The 22377-nt window shown below is 40.3% G+C and overlaps 1 protein-coding gene across 5 annotated transcripts in view; it reads left to right on the forward strand.

Annotated features, from left to right (window-relative positions):
• Positions 1 to 22377, forward strand: part of nrxn2a (neurexin 2a) — a 153126-nt gene that overhangs the window by 59522 nt on the left and 71227 nt on the right. For 3 of the 5 annotated variants that reach the window (XM_074672925.1, XM_074672928.1, XM_074672927.1), the window contains 9 exons: positions 1800 to 2229; positions 4114 to 4497; positions 5316 to 5519; positions 9553 to 9579; positions 14047 to 14166; positions 14261 to 14642; positions 15659 to 15849; positions 16463 to 16636; positions 17877 to 17996. In XM_074672925.1, coding sequence (XP_074529026.1) covers positions 1800 to 2229; positions 4114 to 4497; positions 5316 to 5519; positions 9553 to 9579; positions 14047 to 14166; positions 14261 to 14642; positions 15659 to 15849; positions 16463 to 16636; positions 17877 to 17996 — 2032 coding nt within the window. The remainder of the gene's footprint in view (positions 1 to 1799; positions 2230 to 4113; positions 4498 to 5315; positions 5520 to 9552; positions 9580 to 14046; positions 14167 to 14260; positions 14643 to 15658; positions 15850 to 16462; positions 16637 to 17876; positions 17997 to 22377) is intronic. The other 2 variants (XM_074672926.1, XM_074672929.1) reach the window with 1 other exon arrangement.

The following is a 22377-nucleotide window of genomic DNA, read 5'->3' on the forward strand; positions in this document are numbered from 1 at the left end:
CAATTAGATTCCAAAATCTTTCAGCCCTATTGTAGACAGGTGTCATATTAAAAAAGCATAATTAAATTTGAGCATGGATGAGGTAAAGAGGCAGACCTTGTACCTCTTTGCCCGCCTGTCAGTCAAGGCAGTCATGCTCTTATTTGGGCAATACCCTTGAGTTTAATAGCTTCAGCATCATCAAGTTGTGAAAAAATCCACTCTCCTACAGTGTGTGCAGATAGAAAAATGGGTTCTCAGACTAAAAATGCTTTTAAGGCAGAGGAAAATATCCTTAGATTTGCTGTAAAAATAAGCTTTTTTGAATAGATTTGTATGTGGTTCCCAGGGCTTCAGCCTTCAGCGGACTCTCAATGAACTGCAGCTTTTATCACTTCCACAAAGGTTTTATATTTTGAGACCAGAGGGGACTCAAATGAAGAATGTAAGGTATATTTTTTAGGTGGGAAGAAAAAATTAATCTAAAAAATAAATGTCAAGGTCCAGAAAAAATGAGGTTAAACACCAAGAATAGCACCAAACAGCCACATTAGAAACCAAGTTTCTGGCACAGCAAAAGACTGAATACACTCAGGAGCTAAATGTTATGACAAAGGTGAGACAAACGAGGTAAAGGTGAGAACAATAACAGCGGGGCACACCGTTTCAGGCAGGAAAACAGAGAAACAGAGAGTAACAAACATAAAAGGGGAGGGTGAGTAAAAAAAAAATAGCAAGAGACACTGAAAAAAATGCAAAAACAAAAAATTGATGATAAACTAAGAATTAACTGCACATCTATCCTGTACTTGGTATTTTTTGTAAAGCTCAAAGATTGCACTCATTTTCCTTTGATTGATCTTAAATATCAAATCAATAGCCAGACTTTCCTCAAAAACAGAGGGAGGTCTATTATGCACTCACTGCAGCAAGAGTGCAAAATCCAATATTTTACCACTGTTAAGCTGCTTCTGCACCAAGAGTTCAGCAGTAAGGATGAAAAATCAAGTTGATGCCCTCTTAGATTTACTTATTTTGGCTCTTTAAATATTAAATTGTGTGTTGTGCTTGCAAGAGATTGCATGAGAGTCCACCTCTCCCCTTCCCTCTTTCTCTGTTGGGACTGTTTACTTTGAACCAAAACACAGAATTATTTGTCATTTCTTTGGTGCACCGTCTGTGAATCCATCACTTTGGCTTTGAATTTACTCCACTGTCAGACCCACCCACTATACTTCCCTAAGTGAAGTAGCAGAAGGTCTAAAATGTGGGTGTTTGCATTTGTATTCAAATCTAAGTGCATTTTCCAATTGCGGAAGTGTTTTAGCACTTGCTGCCTTTGTTTCCTCTGAACAATTTGGGGATTTTATGTGGAGCCAAAAACAGGCAGGCTGATATATTGAGGAAGATTAACTGGTCTCACAAATTATTAAAAAAATCAGCTTTTTGAGGAACAGTAGACACAATGTGTTCAGCTCTAAAAGCTTCCTGTATCCGTGACACAGCAGGCGTCAGGAACATTTTAGGGGGACAAGTATGATTGATTTTTAGTCTAAGAAATACATCAAGGCTCCTACATCCCTATACTTAATGGTGCAAGTTTATTTGACACAACTCTGGAAATGAAATCATCGGGGCATTTTCTAACCCAGCTCTGAGACCGGGGATGATTCATTGTGTTTTTTCGCTGCATGTCCTTGTGACTGCTGCTGTGTCATATCGATTCTAGTATTTATCGATGAGTAATATTCCAACCTTTGCTCTGAATTTATCGCTCTCTCCGGCTGTCATCTCACCACGACATCTCTCTCATTTATTAGGTGGTCTACAAGAATAATGAGTTTAGGCTGGAACTGTCACGGCTGGCTGAACAGCGAGACCCTAAGATCAGTATCCATGGTGACCTGGTATTCAGCTGCGAGAATGTGGAGGCCCTGGAGCCGGTCACCTTCGACACGCTGGCTGCCTACTTGACATTGCCCAGGTGGAATACGAAGAAGACGGGCACCATATCTTTTGACTTCCGCACCACAGAGCCCAGCGGCCTGCTGCTGTTCAGCCATGGCAGTCTGCAGGGAACACCGCCTGACAGGAAGCCCCGGGCGGACTTCTTTGCCATAGAGTTAATGGATGGATATCTCTACCTGGTCATGGATATGGGCTCGGGCAGCATTAAGATGAAAGCCAGCAACAAGAGGCTGGACGATGGCGAGTGGTGCCATGTTGACTTCCAGAGAAAAGGGCGTAATGGTAAGTTAATAGATCTGTTACTTTTACCACATGGTAGCCATTTCATTTCAGCATTTTCTGAATGATCTGCAACTGGAAAGACAAAACCCCAACACTTTGGAGTGACATTCCACGAAACTTCATGTTATAACCGTAGACTGTATACAGAGTGGACAGCGTGGCTCCACCATTTACCATTGTACGGTTTTGAAGCCAAAATACCCCTGTCACAGGCGCAGCCATTGGTAGCCGGTGTGCGGCCTGAGTCTGCGCAGTAAAGACTGACAGGGATTCTGGGAGAATCTGAGTGGAGCCAGGTGACGAAAATATATACATATATTTTTTCAAGAGTCTAATCTCTTCTTGGCTCTCTTCTGACATATTTTAAAATCCCTGAAAAAAAATACACAAGAACGGCAGCTTTCAATCATCGTTTAACATGATGTAAAACCTTGTTTTCAACCTCACAACTTATGAAAATTAAACTTTCAGAAAAAAAGAGAACTTGAACTCAAGGCAGCCAAATGATGTCTTCAAATCACCACAACAATCGGATGTAAGAATTATTTCTTCGAGGTGTATTAATTTTTTAGAGTTTGACCATGGCCCATCTGGAATGACTGGAGAGATGGATTTTTTGACCTATACTGCAGCCAGTCACCAGGGGGAGCAGTTTTTGTGGCGACCTCACTTGGAGCTGAGCAAGATGACATCCATTTTTTCACAGTCTATGCTTATAACAACATATTTCATTGTGTATTAGCTACATTGGACAACAAGGGTTTGGTTTTTGGAAACAAGGGTTTCGAAGGGTTTGGGTTCAATCCTATGTAAAGTAATATTTAAAAAAAATATTAGCATACATTGTGCGGCGATATGATACTTTTAGGTAATTCAGAGATGATAATGTTGTTTTGAACCCTCAAATTTTGAGCATATAAGAACACTATGGTGCAGTAATCACCATTTTTCAGCTAGCAGTAAATGTTTCACTCTAACTGCGCAGGACTATAAGCGCCAGTGTTAAAGAATCTGGTGTCATTCACCACAAGGCTCATTAGAATAGAAAGGGGCCCTGTTTGCTTAAAATAAGGGCATAACAGCTCATTTGAATGTATGCAAAAACTGCTGACGCAGAGTCACTGCCTCCTTTGCAGCGCAGTTTGTGCAGCATTTAATGATGTGTACACGCTTTGTGAGTTAGACAATGCCACTTTGGCTCATTTGCACACATTTAGTGGACTCTAAACCCGCAAAATCCTTAAGCAAACCAGGTTTTTAGTGTGATGTCAAAAAAAAGAAAGTAAGAAAGAAAGAAAAGTGGGTAACAGAGTATATATTGTCGACGTCAGCATATGGCCACATGCACGTGCTCTCACCCAATATCAGCTACAGGGAAACATGCATATAGACTGGGCTTAACTGTGATAGTATTTTAAGTGATAATGAATGTATGACATTTTTAAAATCCCTGTTACCCTGTTTCATAATCTGCCAATTAGATTCAACCACCTTAAATTGGGTCTTATTAGTAGAATCTAAAATGTCTGCCTTATTAGCCTAAGCCAGAAACACACACTGCTCCTCTCTATTCCCTCCTTCACATTTCTATAAATACATTCATTCCCTCCCAACAGGCTTTGATTTGTCATTTATAACTCTTTACTTTTCCAAAACAAGTTTTAGTTTTACCCTCTGCTTCAGCTCGAAGAAAAAAAAATCAACTGCCAAGGACTGGCAGTGCCGGTTTTTAATCCACACTTTTTAAGACAAGCAGAGTGTAGTGCCCACTTCCTCAATTTCACAGTTTTTTCTTACTTCTCACTTAACACAACCCACACACACCTGTCTTCATTTTCTTCCACCAAAAATGCTGTGTAAGTTGACTCATTGCCTGCCCCACAGGTTTTATCTCTGTGAACAGCCAGAGCATCCCCTTCTCTGCTAATGAAGGCAGTGAGGTCCTTGACCTGGATGGAGACATGTACCTTGGAGGTTTACCTGAGGACCGCCAAGCCCTCGTGCTGCCCCCTGAGGTCTGGACGGCATCTCTGGGTCTGGGCTACGTGGGCTGTGTGAGGGACCTCTTCATGGACGGACAGAGCCGTAACCTGTGGAGGTTGGCAGAGATTCAGAGCGCCGCAGGTGTCAGCAACCTCTGCACTAAAGAGACTCATGTCAGGTGCACGAGAGACACGTGCGCCAATGGGGGACTGTGCAGAGAAGGCTGGAACCGCCACATTTGTGACTGCAACGGCACTGGCTACCTCGGTCCAAGCTGTGAGAAAGGTAAGGGTTTCTGAGATGGAGGAGAGAGGATAAGTGATTTTAAAATAGTGCCGCAAAGCTCTTAACACACTTTGGCCAGTATTTTATTTATTAACTTAGCTGTGTTGAAGCTGGAGGAGCCTGCACGGAATGGAAAAATGAAGAAACAAAGAAAACTCATTATCAGGCTTTCCACTCAGGCCTTCCAAACCGTAACAATTTCATTTGCAATTGCAGCTTGATCACCTACTCACTAAATGATGTCATAACTATTCAAATTATAGCTGTACATCCTCCACATCTCCACTCTACAGTGACAAGACAAAGGAGACTTCAGTTGTTATTCATGCCAGTCATTCAGAAGTGATTACAGTATTTCCTTACATGATAGTGATTCATTACTGAACTGTCAATATCACAATGTTGTTGGTGCTGTGAGTGTTTCATTAGGAATGCAGTGCTGCTTCTTCCTGAATCACGCTGCATTCACCATGCAGATGGTTTCTTTACAGAGGGACCAAATTACACAGATCTATTGGCAGCTAATAGTATGAGGGATATATGAAAATCCTCCATGTATTGGACTATGATGGGTGTAAATCCTTTATAAATTTGATTGCTCCTGCAATCTCGCCCTCTTTCTCCATATGCTTCAGGCCTTTTCTGCCATCTGCTGCAGCCGATGAAAACTGCAATCTAAAATTATATCATGCAGCACTTCAGATAAGCTCAAGCCAAATTCAGGGTTCATTAAACAGACTCTACTCTCTGTTTTAATTTTTTTCCATAGGTTTTTCCCCTTGGGATTAATCTCTTCTACCTCTCCTTTTAATCCACAGAGGCCACCGTGGTGAGCTACGACGGCAGCATGTATCTGAAGGTGGTGCTGCCGAGGACGATACACACAGAGGCTGAGGATGTGTCCCTCCGCTTCATGTCCCAGAGGGCTTTTGGGCTGCTGATGGCCACCACCTCCCAGGAGTCAGCAGACACTCTGCGTCTGGAGCTGGACGGAGGCAGAGTGAAGCTCACTGTGAACCTGGGTAATCCTGCTGTGGCCAGTTGACCTTTTAGGACGTGTCACCTAGCGAGTCCTCAAGCCAGTTTTGTCTCAATCTCTTCCATCACCATATTTATACACACTGCTACAGTTGCTTAAAGATCCCTTCCTTCCCTATTCTTTAGTATGTTTCAAAGTAGATCAGATCTATCTAATGCAGTTCTATTTAACTAGAAAAAGGGGAAAATTGTGTTTTCACTATTCAATCTAAGTGATTTATCTTAATGTTTCGTGTACAGACAAGAGAACCTTTTTCATTCATTACCTTTTCCTTCTTTTGTAAGTAAAATAATCTTGTTAACTTTAAAAAGGCTAAGGAAATGATAATGACATACTCCCTTTAGTTGAAACTAATGTGTTCATTTATTATGTCAGGAACATTTTGTTCACTTAAGAAGTAGCTGACCTATAAACAAGAATCTGTGTAAATATTTCAAAGAAATAAGCGTGAACGGTCCCTGGCATCTGTGTTAGATGAGAGAAGTAATACCACTCTCACACATGTCCGTGAAATATAAAGCCGTAGCCAGCAGCCAGTTAGCTAAGTAGCAGGAAAACCGTGGGAAAAGGAATCTATATAAAGCCTGGTTCTGTAAAAAAAAGAAAAAGAATCTGTATACCACTTCCCTAAAGCTCTCATTTTTATTATCAGTATAAAAACTAAGAAGAAAAAAACACCCTCTCTGGTGTACAGGGTGGTTGGGTATCAGATTATTTCTCGCTATACACAGCAGCTTCCTGGAGTCTTTGCTGGTTGCCTGGCAACCATTTTGGGTTAAGAAATAGTCTCACACAAAGCCCTCTGAAAAATAGAAAATTGTCTAACAGTATGCTACAAACCATGTCATTTCAAGAACCTTTAAGTAGAGTCTGGCAGGGATCCTCCTTCACGACCATGCCGATGACGAATGGCGAAAATCTAACTCACAACTCCTTCATGAAATTCCCTTTTTAAAATGTTCAGTTAACCCACTTCACGGCCATTCTTACTTGCTGTAATTAAGCCATACTATCTGTTAGATGGCTCATGCTGATTCGACGCCCAGGCGGTACTCTGTGGTTGTAGCCCTTCTGAGGCTGAGTCATGTTCAGTGAGTTGTCTGGTCGTCTTTCCACAGATTTCTCCATTTTAAGATGAGGTGGGAAGCGAGTTCTCAGTGTTACAACAACTTTCTGATTTATTAGTGCCACACATAGCAGCTCCTTGTTTCTGCTTTGCTCAGAGTGATGTGCGTCATTGCTTTCAATTAAAGATTGGCAAAGAAAAAGAGCACATGGATTTCAAATTGTATTGATGATATGTCAAAAGTACATTTGATAATCCCCTGCCCCTTTACTTCCTGCCAATATTCCACAGCCCTCCATAGGATCTCCGTTTAGAAAACACTGTAAGTAAAGTAAAGTAAGAAGAAATACCTAATAGTGCAGTTTTTCCCCTTTATTATATTTCTTGTTTTCTGGCTGCTGGTTGTAATGATACATTTTATTAGGGACACAGACATGACAGTTGTTTGAATGGTTAATAGTAAATGGCCTTGTGGCTGTGCCTCTAGACCACCTAAAGTACTTATTCACTATGAATCACAGTCATCCATTCACACCACAGTCATACACTAATGGCAGAAGAACACCATCAAAACTAACCAATCTCTTTCATTCATATTCACACACTACTGACTTTGTCTTTGGAAAAAAATGGGGTTCAGCATTTTGCCCCAGGACACATCCCTGCATGGGACTGGGGGTGCTGGGATCAGCCGTCAACAGTACAGCTGAGAAATGACTGACTCTGTCCACAGCAGCCCCCCCATGTTAACTCCCTATCTTCATTTCACCAGAGAGAGAGCGTCGTCTTTCAATACATCCGTCTTTCTTCAAGAAAGAACAAGCCCACTTAACTCAAAAGAAACGTCAAAGTCAACTCTTGCTAACCTCAAGATGGTATTTAAGGCATAAAGTTGTCATCACCTCCAGATGCACTTAAGTATGTAACTTTTAATGAGAAAAATATACAGCACCTGGAGAAAGCCTGGTATTTTTGTTCACTTTAAAGGAGAAGTAAAAAAGCTGTAAATATTTTTTAAATATAGCTTAAAGTTTTTGAGAGGTAGAGAGGAAGGTAAGACATGTATCAAAGGTCTGAAGCTGAAATCAAACCATGGAATAAGTTAGTTATATGATATTCAGCCTAAGCTTTATGCTACCTGAGAAATGTGTTTATAAACAATGAAAGTTAAAAACTTATGGTAATAGATGAAACATCTGATATGGTGAGCAAACGAGGCAGGGATGTGAAACAAATAAAAGTAGTCTTAAAGAAATAAGTAACGTAAACAAAACTGATAATATCCAGGTGTTTGAAGTCACTGTAAGCAACTGTCAGTGTGTATATACTTTCTTTCTCTCTCTTTCTGTGTCGTTCTCTCTTTCTCAGTTCATCCAGTGGTCAGGTCCCATCTGACCATCTCGGCTCTTTCAGCCCTTCAATGGCTTGTCTGCAGATCAAGGAGAAGGCAGTCAGAGACCAGATCTGTTATTACCCTGAGATATTACCACTCTCACTGTTCACTCTGTAGATGTGACCATTGTAGTTCCCACGCCTCACATTTACCGGCCTGTCCAGGATAGGGCCACTTCACTGAGCAGAGGACACACACACACATACACACACTATCTCTCTCTCTCTCTCTCTCTCTCTCTCTCTCTCTCACACACACACACACACACACACACACACACACACACACACACACCTGCAGCAGAAGGTCCCCTGGTCTCTGGCTGTCTGTATCCACTGCTCTGTGATGGTTGACAGCTTGAGAGCACTCCGCAGCCACATGACTTACTCCAATGTATTCATGTACAGTCACATGATCTGGTTTCATTGGGGAATGCAAATAATAAGTGGGTGAACTATTTTTGAGGCCAGATATTCTACTACACTAGAATTTGAAGAATAACTGTAGTGGACCTTGAAAAAAGTCAGTGAAGCATAATTTTTGTTCTCTTATTTTCTTTGATCATGGTGTAAGGTTCATTGTGGCTGCAGGTTGTGCAAATCGCCCTTTTCCTCTGTATTTAACTTTGAAAATATCATACTATCAATCCCCCTGGATAGCAAAAGACTCTGCCGTTTCTGTGACCAGTAGTTGGAAGAGCGAAGACCAGTCGAGGTTTGGGCTGTGGGTAGAGGTGCATCGGGTTAAAAGACCAGTCACGCTTATAAAGCTCAGTATATCAATGCATTGATTTAATTTATTCTGATTTCTTTAACTTCCACCTGACTGTACAAGCTATTTAGACTAACAATATATGGTAACAATCCACTTGCACTGACTAAATATATAAAAGATGTTTAATGACTCTGTAAAACTGTGAGTATGAAAAGCAACTTTTCAGTAGAGTTATAGCTTCTCCTGTTACATTCAGAGTTGTTCTTCTACAACCAAGCTCATCTGATCTTTGCAGTAATTTGTTTGCCTCTTCTCAGTATGGTTTGTTCATGGCCAGATGTTAAAAAAAAGGCATTTTTATTTTTCGTACCAGCAGCAAACACTTCTTCACTGCTGTGCATATTTTTCGTATGACCTCACATCACTTTTGAGTGAAGCCATCAGTAAAAGTATCTGAAAGAGTAAATTTCATTTCCAGACACTAAATGTAAGCCGACACATCAGAGCCTCGTCAACACTAAAAATAAAACTGGTGCACCTCTACTTTTATGGTCAATAAAACCCTTATTGATCCCCGCTTCGATCTGGTCTATTATGCTTCCAGCAGTGCCAGACACATGCTGAGGCTTTTCCTTTCTCTCACCGTGCCTTTTTCAAGTGTTATGTACTGTACACTACAGGGAGGAAAGTGGCGGTTTAGACTCTCGAGGCTGTCCCCGGATGGTGGGCTCTGAAAAGCACTGAACTGTCTGCAGAGTATACCTTGAAGGATGTGAAATATTCTCCTCTTTGTACAGCTCCTTTTTTCTTTTAATCTCACCATCTCACTCTCTCTCTCACCAGATTGTATCAGGATAGACTGTAATCTCAGTAAGTGTCTCCTATGTTTATTTACTGTACCATGATTTAGAAAAAAAATGCGGTATTGTGGTATAAACTTGTGCCTCTTCTATTCCCATCTGAAACACAACACAACTCATTGATTCTGTGACATAATTGTCCTTGTTTACTGCTGCTTTAGTCCCACTCACAAGCGTCATTACAAAGATAAGACCAAGAATGAGGCTTCATTGTGGCAAGCAGTTGTAAAGTTTAATATAATTGGATCTCCACTCATAAAATCCCCATTTTGGCAACAATTTAAATAACACATTTTCTCATTATTGCAATCTAATGATGTTGTAATCAAATGTAGCTAAATGTGACCTACAGAAGTCTACTGTTTAGCTGCTGTCACTCATTCGCCTGTGACTAATTTCCTCACATAGCTGATAATTAGGAACAGTTCAAGTACAATTAGCAATTAGCTTTAGTGGGAAAAGCGGTGCTCAGGCTCTGTTTAGAGGGAAATTTTGATTCTGTTAGTGTGTAATCACACTGCAGTGGCAGAGCTGCAATCCATTTACAGCTTAAGTTCAAATCTGATCTCTAGATCAGCACAAGACGAGACAGTCACTGATCAGAAAGACTTGTTTTAAATGTTGAAATGTGTTGGAGGACTGTTTGTTGCATTTAATTAATTTTGGGAATGATTGAAGTTAGGATCTAGTTTTATAAGACGATTACATCATCGGATTCAAGTTTTGCATGGCGAATTGAGGCTCCTAATATAACTTCTCATCACACTTGTCATAGAGTATTTTATCTTCCTTTGTGATACCCTGGAGATATTAATTAAGTTGTGAGTTGTCTTGGACCAGATGTGCTGTGCACTGCAACATGGATAAACTTGATGAAGGCATAAAGTGTCAGAAAAAATCATTTAGCATGAAAAAGTATTCAATATAACAGCCAGGAGATGAAGAGAAGTGAGCATCCATCATGTTTTTAAGATCTGTGGGGTATTTAGATGAACAATGTAGTTCCATTGATTAAAAAGCAGACAAATGCCTGAAAGGCTGATCCTCCTCTCTATCATCAGAATTGATTTTCTGGTATTTTACACCGTAGTGAAATGGAGTGCCACTTTAGGTGATGTTGGAATTTATGACGCAGATTGTTGCTCTAACCTGATACTGAGAGAAAAGCCATTTAAGTTTTGGTTCGTACTGAAGCGGCATGAGAAACAGATAAAAGCTATTTCCAGGGAAAGGTGAACGGCTTTCTGATATAGATCATCTAATACAGAGGAGGCTTAGGAATGCACATAAATGTTATCAGTATAATCGAGTGTTGCCTGAAAGCTTGCTTCCAACCTCTTATGTGTGAATAAGTCCTGTATTCTCTGAAACTCAACTTTTAATGCTCAGTTCTTTACAGATTTGCAGAGCAGCTTTAGCATTAATCATCATGTTAAATTTATGCAGACCTGGGATGGAAAGAAGCCACTGGAACAAGCATTTGTACTCTCAAACATATTTTAACATCTAATTTTTTTAACCATAGGAAAATCAATACCCTGCAGTCTGCATCATCTTGTGTTGATCTACTGATCAGAGGGGCTGATTTAAAAGCTATAGCCTGCAGCGCATAGGGTCACTTTAACTGTTATGACGGATTAAAGATGCATGTAGCAGCCTAAGCAACAACCCTTAATGTTGACTGGGTGATATTGTTTTCCCTGTTCAAGGTGAGTACTGTGTGTATGTTGTTTGTGTGCATTCATGTGTGTGTGTGGATGGTCAGACAGGAGTGAGGTGTGCATGTTGTGTCCTCTTAAACCCTTGATGACCAACCTGCAAAAGAGTCATTTTTAGGCAATTTAAACATTTTATGGTGTACAATGAAGGTTAAATGAGTAGTCAAATATTGATTTAAATATGGGTGTAAAAATGTAATAAACAGGGCTTTTCAAAAGAGGCCATTTCTCACCTCATTTAGGATATCTGTCTTGAAAGTTGCTCACTCTACCAGCAGATGGCATTGCACCATCATGCACCAGCCTCACAAGCTGAGTACTGCATGTGCATTCCAATGTAAAATTAATCATCCGCCTGATCATAAAAGCACTGCTGGTTGCTCTGCTGCACCAGTGACCCCTGAAGAGCTCAACACCGAAGATGAAATGATGGATGGCCTGTTAACATATTTTGGTATAGATCACAGAAAATAAAGCTCAAGTTTAACCATAGGACAGTCTGCCAGAAATGATAGAAAACATAATTTTGCATTGCTGGCTCTTTAAGAATCCTAAATCGCCTTTCCTGTTTTACTTCAAAGAATAATCTTTTATATTTATTACAGGCAGAGTAGTTCTGATCTCTAAGGTGAGCAGTCTCGGCTTATTTTAGGTGAAATCAAAGAGACAGCACATCTGCAACAGCTGCTCCAAGCTGTCAGTGGGAGGGTAATGGTTGTGAGAACAAATTCTGCTACAATGCTCCCGGTTAATTCTGTGGAATCTGGGGAACGATGTTACAATACACACTTTGGAGAGCTGCATTTGTTCTGCAGCATTACAGAATTACCATAGCATGCTTTGATTAACACGCACATCCTGCATTTAGAGACTCAGCTCTCTTACATTGCTGACCTGTTTAAAACCACGTCAGACCTTTGAAGTCATCCTGATGTAAAAATACCAAATTGAGTTCAGTTTTGAACAAGGATCACACAGGACCAATAGAGTCTGTACACGTGTGGTTTGCTCTTTAATTTGAGTCCGAAAAAAGAAGGTGCCTTAAAAAGAGACCACATTTTAAAATGAGTTTAATCTGATGTCAGATTTAGCCCTCTATTGAATATTTAACTGCAGAGAGATAGATAACTATCACTTATGCAAACCAGTCTCTGTGACAAGATTTAGCCCACTCTGCACATTTTCACAGCATATTTTATGCGTTCTATTTATCTGTATCGTTCAGTTTGGCTACCTCAGGACAGGAGTTTATCTACACAGTTGATGTTAAACAATAGAGGTAATAACTCTGATAATCCCACAGTACATCACTGTTATTAGTTAAGCACACTGAATGATAGATATCTTACTTAACTTTCAAATTAAGAAACTGTTGCATTTATGATTCAGAGAAATAATGTATGCTTTATTTAACGACTGTTCATGCTTCTTTTTTATTAATCAGAAATGAAAGAATCATAACATTATTTGAAAGAAACATAAGAGTACCCCCAGGAAAGCCTGCCTTGTTAGAGCCTGATTTGTAACAACAACCCCAAGCGTAACCAAACTACAAGGAATAAATCAAAAAGTTCTTATTTTTTGGGCTCAGCATCTTGTCACATTTTTATTTTTCTATCTTATGCCTACATCCCCCACAATGCAATTAAGTAGCGGACTGGTTTGGGAAACACAAGGGGCTAAGAATTCAACTTAACGAAATTCAACTCAAAGCTTGACACTGGATCTGGTGGTGACGTCAGACCAGGCAAGCTCCCCTCTGAGAGCCACCTGTATGTTGAATATGTCCCTACGACCTCTTCATCCATTACAGCAAACCTGCATCTCCTCTCTTACAGAGGATTCGGCGTACATGGCAACCATTTCCGTTTTGTGCTGGATACAATTCCAGCGTGGTTTGTTTTTCATTATCTAAATAAATCCATCAAATACACTAGGGGAAGCAGGCTTTGGTGTGATTGATCCGTCTGGTGTGCGCTGTCGATATTCAGCAGGTGGATGGAGGTATCATGCCGCGCTCTGTGGAGACACTTGATATGCAGTGCTGGACAAGGTCTCCCGTCGCAGTCTTTATTTCCCCCAGGATAAAAACAGGGAAGTGCTCTGAAACCAGTTGATGTTTTCCATTTATTGCCCTCTGTACGTCCCCTGTAATTCTCCTGCACCCTGAGCTCAATTAGACAGACAAACCCCTAAAGGCGCAGTCAGCTTAGGCATGGCCAATTAGTTTCCCAAGCGATGTCAGAACTCCTTTGAACTGCCGTGTCGGCCTGTTGCATAGGCACTGATTCGGGATGACGGTGCTGCAGTGGCAAGCTTCTGCACTGTGACCTATTTTAAAACCAGCGAGAAAGGAGTAAGATAAGAAATTATGAAACTTGGAGCTGTGTGTTTGAGCCAAGCCTCTGATATCACCCACATGTAGACATCAATTAAATAGCCCTCTGAAGAAAAATACATCTATTTCAGAAAAGAAATTATTTTACACGTCAGCTATTCAACAGAAAAGAAGAAAACGCTGCTACTGCAGCTCTTTTTTGTTTAATATTGAGTAGGAATTATTGGTTGCTGGTGAATGTTAATAGCTGTGTGTGCGTATGTGTGTGTGTGCGTGTGTGTAAATGATGCCCTGTGTGAATAAGTGTTCGCACCCTGGGTAGAGAGTGCTCCTCGTGATGAGAGCTGCAGTGTGTATAATCGTGTTTATATATACCGAGCTCATACGGTATGATTGTCACTTGACGCTTTCCTCCTCTCAGGCAAGGGACCAGAGATACTCCTCGTAGGCGAGAAGATGAATGACAATGAGTGGCACACAGTGAAGGTGGTCCGGCGTGGGAAGAATTTGCAGCTCTCTGTTGACAATGTGACTGTTGAAGGTATAGTAGTCAAGACGAAAGAAGGAGAAATGCTTGAAAAAAATAAACAGATTGAAAGGTATTTGCAATTCAAGCTGCATCTTTGGTTCCTCAGGCCATATGACTGGCGCCCACACCCGCCTGGAGTTCAATAACATTGAGACGGGGATCATGACAGAGCGGCGTTTCATCTCTGTGATGCCCTCCAACTTCATCGGCCACCTGCAAGCTCTCTCCTTTAATGGGGTGCTCTATCTGGACCAGTGCAAGAACGGAGACATCTCGTACTGCGAGCTGAATGCTCGATTCGGCATGAGGCACATTGTGGCCAATCCTGTAACTTTTCTAACCCAAGCTAGCTACTTGGCTTTCTCCACCTTGCAGGCCTATGCCTCCATGCATCTTTTCTTCCAGTTTAAGACCACCAGTCCTGACGGCCTTATACTTTATAACTCTGGTGATGGTAGCGACTTCATTGTGGTGGAGCTGGTTAAGGGGTAAGTCCTTAGATTAACCAGTAAAAGAAAGAAAGGGCTGTCTAGGGTAGGGAATTAATTCCACCTGTTTGTGTGTAGTCTTTTGTTTCTGTGCAACAGCACCAAAAGCATAAGGAAACATTAAAAGAGCTGTTCTATTTTTTTACTTTCTAGGTTAAAGATGACCTCGTTATGATTCCTAACTTGAGTAAATCTGACTGCAGCACAGCAGAAAGAAACAAAAAACAGCTTTAAAACCATTTGTTCATCATAAATAATTTTGTCAAAGGGAGAAACAGAGAGAGAGAAAGCACAAGTGCAAAAAGTAAATCTGACGTTACTGCAGCACTTGTATAATTCTTGCACAACCATTCTCAAATATGCTCCAAATGTTTTATGCATTGTAAATAATTTTTGTGGCAGAGACTAGCAGGGAAAAGGTTGCCGAAAACAGAGCAAGCATAGCAACAATTGTAGCCTCCCACTGTCAAGCCTTGCACAGACTTTCTCCCAGTAAGCAATTAGTCAGCAGGAGGCCTTGTTCAGCTCTGGAGCCTGCAGCAGAAGCTCAAACAGACAACACAGACAACAAAAATGGCTTCCAACACTTCTGTCACAGTTTCCAGGCTGCTCAATGTTACGTGTGAAGTGTAGCAGCTTTGTCGTGGATGTTGCTCTGCTTTGATATGAAGGAGATTTATTTTTTGACAGTGCTCCGTCATGCCTTCAGCCTTACAGTGTGTGTTCATGTACACTTACTGTTATTTATTTGATCGTCAACAGAGCTCGAGCAGATATCTGAGTAGGAGCCCCCCTCTGTGATTGTATCACATAACAGACTGGCAGCAAGAAGTGCACACAGCTGCATGGTTTCTCTTTCCATCAGAATAATTTCATACCTGCTGGAATCACAGAACATTAATGACTTAATGAATATGAATTATTCAATCACCAGAAAATGACAATACTTTTTAAATTAGAAATAAAAATAAACTTGAATAAAAATACCAAATGTAAACTTCTGCTTTGTCCTGTAGGTACATTCATTATGTCTTTGACTTGGGGAACGGGCCGTCACTAATGAAGGGAAACTCTGACAAGCCGCTCAGTGACAACCAGTGGCACAATGTGGCGATCTCTCGTGATAACAACAATGTGCACATCCTAAAGATTGATTCTCGCACTGTCACGCAACACGCCAATGGAGCTCGCAACCTGGATTTAAAAGGTAACCCATGTTAACACCTGGAAGCATTTTATTAGAAACACTGGAATCAACAAGCAGTGGTTATTACCTTAGTGAAGCTTTACCCTTTTTTCAGAATATGTGGTATTCAAAGTTTTTCAGTGAGCCATAACAATATTTAAAGACACAGTAAGACTTTTTTGCTCTGTAGCATTCACAATCCTTTTGTTGTTTTTATTTTAAACTTTTGTGTTCTTGTTGAAAAAGTTGATGTAAAAGACAAATGCAATGACTTTTCATCGACCAATAGTTGTGATGAAGACACTGGGAACAATCGGTAGCTTTAAAGCTGTTCAACAAGATATTACAAAGACCTCCAAGGTCGGATTGCTTTTTTAAAACAGATAGTTTCAGTGTAACTGACCTGTGTTATGTATCATAGTCATTCAATTTTTAATCCTTTTAAATAAAACTAGGGTTGATTGAAAAATATACTCAGATTTGTAGCATACACCCAACAACATGAGCGTTTTACTGTTTTTGTTCACCAATCATATTATTACTCGGTCAGCCTGTGTTTTAGAGTTGACATTAACAACCTACTTAGCTGTGATGAACTAGTTTTAACGGGAATTTCCCCCCCTGCATCTCACAGGAGAGCTGTACATTGGTGGTGTTGGGAAAAGCATGTACAGCAGCCTGCCCAGGTTAATAGCATCCCGGGAAGGTTACAAGGGCTGTCTGGCATCTGTGGACTTGAACGGAAGGTTGCCTGAGCTGCTGGCTGATGCCCTTCACAAGGTTGGAGAGGTGGAGCGTGGCTGTGGAGGTGAGGCAGGAAACACACAGCGAAGAAGGAGACACCTGTGTATCACTCCTTTAATCTGATCTCCTGTTAGCGCAAACCAGAGAAACACACAGCCGACACACATGCCCATTACTCTGCATGTGTCATGGTATTAACAGCTTTGTCTGACCCGTGAAGACATACTGTGGCTTTGTAATGTCTGATTACACATGCTAACATGCCATGATACCACATTAGCCACAAGGTGCCACTGATTAAATGGTGAATGGACCAGTATTTATATAGCACTATTCTAGTCTGACTACTCAAAGCGCTTTACATTAGTCTTTACATCTACATTAGTATCAGTCTTAACTATCACAGTCACACCCATTAATACACCACTGGCCAACAGTGGGAGCAACTTGCGGTTCAGTGTCTTTTTCAAGGACACTTTGGCATGTGACTGCAGGAAGCGGACTTAAACCACAACCTTCAAATTGAGAGGCACTGAGCCACAGCTGCCCTTTAGGAAATCTTATCAATGTGGAGCTTTGTAAGACTGCTGCTAAGGTTTAACATTATCAAGTTATCTCCCCTTGTGGCTTCTGTAGAAATCGTTGCAACAGTTCTGACAGAAAGTTCTTCATGTCCACCAGTGCTTTTACTTGAGGGTGACACTTGGGTAAAGGTCACAGATTCTCCAAAATCAAAATGTATGGTTCTCTCCAGAGCATGAATTAACAAAGGCAAGTTGAGGTTTGATTATTATAGAATGACTTGGCCTGATAGTGGTCTCTAAAATAAATACGAAAAGCATTAATCCCCTCTTGAGAGAGTGATTCTGCACAGCAGAAATGATTATTACTTTAGAGCCTTTGTGGTTGTAGAGGGTTTGGCTTGGCAGGAAGAAGCAGACAGATACATAGACAGACACAGTTGAGATTTAGGCGGACATTACCTCTGGTCTTTGGTGTGTTTTATCCTTCGTTTGCCATCATCACTTGCGTGTTACAAAAGCCAGATAAGTCTAAACTGCTTTGATAGAACTTCCACACTGTCTTGCTTGACCTGCTTTCAGTGGAAGCTTGTAAAATACATGTACAAGTAATAAAACCACCCCCATTAACACTGTCTTCTAAAAGATTAATGTCTTTAGTGCTGTTTTGCAATAATGACTGGCCCATTATTAAGTATTTATTCCTTTTGGGGAGCAGTGAAGATGCATAAATAAAAAGAAGGGGACAGCACCTGGGTTACATCTCCTGTCAACCCCCTGCAGGTCCCAGCACCACCTGCACAGAGGACTCCTGCCACCATCAGGGAGTGTGTCTGCAGCTGTGGGAGGGCTTCTCCTGTGACTGCACCATGACAACCTACGGGGGACCATTCTGCAGCGACCGTGAGTACAGCTCTGTTACGCCTGAATAGGTAGGAGGGTGGAGAAGCACTGCACTGGTTTAGATGGTCTGCCAGCCACAACAGTATTTTATGGTTATGATCCCATAAATAATAAGCAATGACGATAAAAACCCTCTTGTAAAAACATGAAGTGAGCCTTTAGTTGGTTTAAGCCTATAAATAAAAGTCATGACAGGTTTTTATTTAAAACTCTGCCCTCATATTCCACTCACTTCGGCGGTCAGTGGGCTTGGTGACACCTGGCTTGCCAGTCTGTTCAGTGAATCACCAAAAACTACAGTTGTTTCAGAAAATAGCCAAAAAGCCTTGTCTTAACTTCTAATATGTCTTTATCATCCAAGTCTAAGGTTTCCAACATTTATGCCTCATTGACCTCCAAGATTTAAAAAGTGTGCGCTTTTGAACTATTTCGGGTTCTTAGTTTCAGTGGATTTTAAGGAATTCAAAGGATGAAAGTGTGCATTATTTTAGGTGGGAACTTTGATGTGCAACTGAAGTCACAAAAACTAAAATGCATTGCTTTTAACCTTTTATTTGTGACCTTTTATGTGTGGAAGACTGATCGAAATTGTTATTTTTTGGTTCAGTGAACTGCAGACTTTAAAGATTAATCTCTTTCTTTCACTTAAATAGTGACAAGAGCAAACAAAACTGCCCTTTAACAACTAAATCAACTCAATCCACTCATCTCCCTGAATTTGGTTGCCCATTTCTAAGCACACTTCTTATCTGACAATCAGTCAACCACTTAATCAGCAAATAAATAAATAAATAAATAAATAAATATCAACAGTTGCCACAGTGATTGGAACTCACTCCATTACATTGTATGTTTGCGCTTATGACTGAAACCAATGAAAGTCTTAGAGATTAAATTTGACTGTGCTGTTTTATCTCAAAAGGGAAACTTGCTACAGTTTATACATTTACTCACAATTTTAACATCTCAAAGCTAAGACGATAAATATTCCACTCACAAATGTGTCATTTCTATCTCCGACAAGTAGATGGGGCACTGTGAGCCATTTTTAAAGCATGTTAATATACATTCAAATCAGTTGAGGATACACTGCGTCACTACATCTTTGTGTCAGGGACTGTTTGAAGGAGCACATCTCTACTAAAATGTCAGTAAAATGACACTTGGGCTAAGAAGTATGAAATAAAATGCACAAATATGACAACAACCAGCACAAGCCACCATGTTCTGAATGAAATAATACAAACTGTAGCAATACTTTTATATCATGGGACATAAATCACCAAACTTCACCTGGATGCATGTCTCAGCTCATTGTTAGGCGCAATAGGACTTATGAGCTGTCACTATCCACACCGTCTCAGCTGAGCAGACGGAGGAGCAGAGCAGGGTGGTGCCTGCACGGTAAGTCTCGAACAGTGTTTTTGTTTTAAGAACTATGACTGGGACCGGCACTGCTGGGCAGTTAAAAAACAATGAATGCATCGCTTTCACTTTTTAGAAATAAATCTAATTGTTTCAATAATTAATATCACAATTCTCTGCTGTATCAGCGGGGAAGCCAGATGCCTCCTCAGTTGTTTGTCACTACAGCTAGTTATAGTGCAGCCTCTCTGCTAACAAGAGTTAAGGGTGAATCTCTAAAACCACGCAGCCCTGTTGGTGAGACACAGTGTTTAAAGTTAGCATAACAACATCCATACACTTTACTGTCATGTACCAAACCTGGTTATGCTTTAATGTAGCTCATTAGTTAGAGACTTTCTATCTCTCCCCCTGTCCAGGCAAAAATGTTTTCATAATCTGACAACAAAAAGTAACATTTCTTTTGAGCATATCTTTGCCCTATATCTTCTAATTTCAACATAAACCTCTCAGTGAGATTTTTTTTGCGTGGGGATTGCCCTAAAGTGAGGAATCATCTGCATTCGAATTGAAACTTTGACGGTTCCCAGCTCCAAAAACCTTTAGTCTGATTGCCGCTCTTGCTGTAAAGAGCTCTTTATGTCCAAAATAATAGACTTGAATTTTACTGGAAGCTTTTCATACTTATAATAGCAAGAGATTAACATTAAGCTTACTGGTCCAGTGGTCATGGCAAGTTAAGCTTCATTTGCTGTTGTCATTTAGAATAACTGCAAGAATTGTGCCTTTGTGGTGATCATTTTGGAAATGTGCTGCAGTATTGTTTTAAGATAGAAAATATGGGGGGTAACTGGGATAATTTTATGGTAACAGTGGTTAAAAGCATCATGTTTGCATGGTCCTGTAATTTAGCAAGTACTTCAGAGCATATACATCTCACTACATTTAGGAACTATAGTTTATTGGCCATTACTTATTTTGCTTTCTATTAAAAATGCTCTTTTATTCTGTTTTCCAGCAGATTGCATCATTAATTTTCTTGCTTTCAGTGCTACAAACTTACTCACGCAGCCAAATGTTCTTGCTGCTGTAATCTATCGATCTAACCTGAGAATCAATAGTTTGTCCTCTGTAGTCTTTATCTATTACATCCCATACTGTCCCAAGACTGCGCACCCGGATGAAATTTATATTACGGTGTTCAAGCTGCTTTCTGCATGAAAGGGAGGAGAGTACACCAGACTAAAACAAGATTGCTGCCCTAGTTGAATGCTCTGTTTTTGCTTTCTGTGCCATATATACAAAATTGAGTACAACTTAACAACTGAGGTGACAAAACACTAAACACATAAGCAGATGTTCGGATGCAAATGGAACAACAACATATTTTAGAAAGCTCTCCTTTGTACGCACTGATGATAAAGCCTCTGGTTTTGTGCTGTGCTGTGCTGCTTCAATGATTATTTCAATACAACCATGCAACATTCTTTTGAATGTCCTTTTCTCTACTTTTTTTGTTTGGGATGATTTCAGTGCATAGTACATTCAGTATATCTTTGATAAACAATGTCTAGGTTCATTTCTGAACTGTCTGAAAGTTAACTTTTTCTTTTTATACATTTTATTTAATCTGATTGAAATAACAGCAGAGAGAGACCGATTACATGTTGGCACACCGTTTCATAACCCAGATCACGCATTCGAAGGGGAGACCATAAAACGTTTCCTGAGATCATGTGAAATACATCAGAGAACTTTGACTGGAATTTTTTCCTGTAATTGCTGCTACTTTGATGCACGCCCCACCTCCTGAGCAAGAATTCCAAATTGCAGCCTGGGGCTAAACCTTCACAGCACTCTTTCTAACAAGTGTTACTAACATGAATGTATGTACTGTAATGTCTGGTTGCCAGAGTTTGAGGCGAGATTTTGCCGTTTGAAGGATATGAAACACAAATTTTGTCAACTTCAATAGTGTAAGATATGGGTCGATCAATATCATTTTTAAATACCAAATTTTTTGACGTGAGCTGCCAAAAGCAAGTTTCTCAAACTATAACGCTGCAAAAAGTCTCCTGAAATATATCTGTAGTCTCATCACTTTATCAAGATAAACTGTGCCAGTTTTACTGTCAGCTACGATTGATTTCATCCTCAACAACTGTTTGGGGATCTCTGGGTTTTACTTCCTGCATTTACAAGATCATAATACAAAAATTAACTGCAAACATTTTGAAAACATCACAATTCCTTAGAAGCACTCTCGCTTTTCATCCTGCAGTGTTCAGGTAGGGCTCTCCATCATGCAGGTGGTAAATGGCATGGCTGGCTGATCTCAAAGGTCAAACCAATATATCAGTTCAATGCAGAGGAAATATCAAGCCCCATGCTTCACACTGGGCCATCATCAAAGGCATTAAAACAAATGAAAATGTGATAATAATGTGAAAACACAAACAAATATGTAGGCAGTACGATGGTTTTGTAACCAGCAGCGTTCATGGGTGAGGGCTATCTTATCCGTGCCACAATCTGCTGCTTTGTTCATCTCGCCAACATTTCAGCCACACAAAATCCTCCCACTTTTGTCTTTTGCATGTCTTTTTTTTCTCAGACCAGAAGGTGAGATACACATTTGAAGAAATGAGCATTGAAAAAAGGAGGGGGGTTGCTTCCTTGGTTTTTTATTTTACATCCTAAGGGCAAAGAGCACAAATATAGAAGCTTGTGAAACAATTAAGAATCCTTAGGTGGTTTATGCCTCAGTTATTTATATTCATATATAGACAGCAATTTACTATGCATGCTGCAAACATCTGTGCTAATTAGCTTCTGGTCATTGTTTTATCCCCAAAGTCACAGAGATATATAATGATGTTCTGTGCTCAATTTTCCACACCTCCTTTTTAACATATGGACAGTGTAATTATTGGTTAACCTCTTTCGTTATGGAAAATTGTTTCAGCATATTTATTACCTGCTGGTGTTGACATGTGTATCATCATGTATTCCCAAG

This window comes from Halichoeres trimaculatus, unplaced genomic scaffold, assembly GCF_033239565.1.
Source record: "Halichoeres trimaculatus isolate MK-OKI-2021-1 unplaced genomic scaffold, fHalTri1.1 fHalTri1_scaffold_6, whole genome shotgun sequence".
Taxonomy (NCBI): domain Eukaryota; kingdom Metazoa; phylum Chordata; class Actinopteri; order Labriformes; family Labridae; genus Halichoeres; species Halichoeres trimaculatus.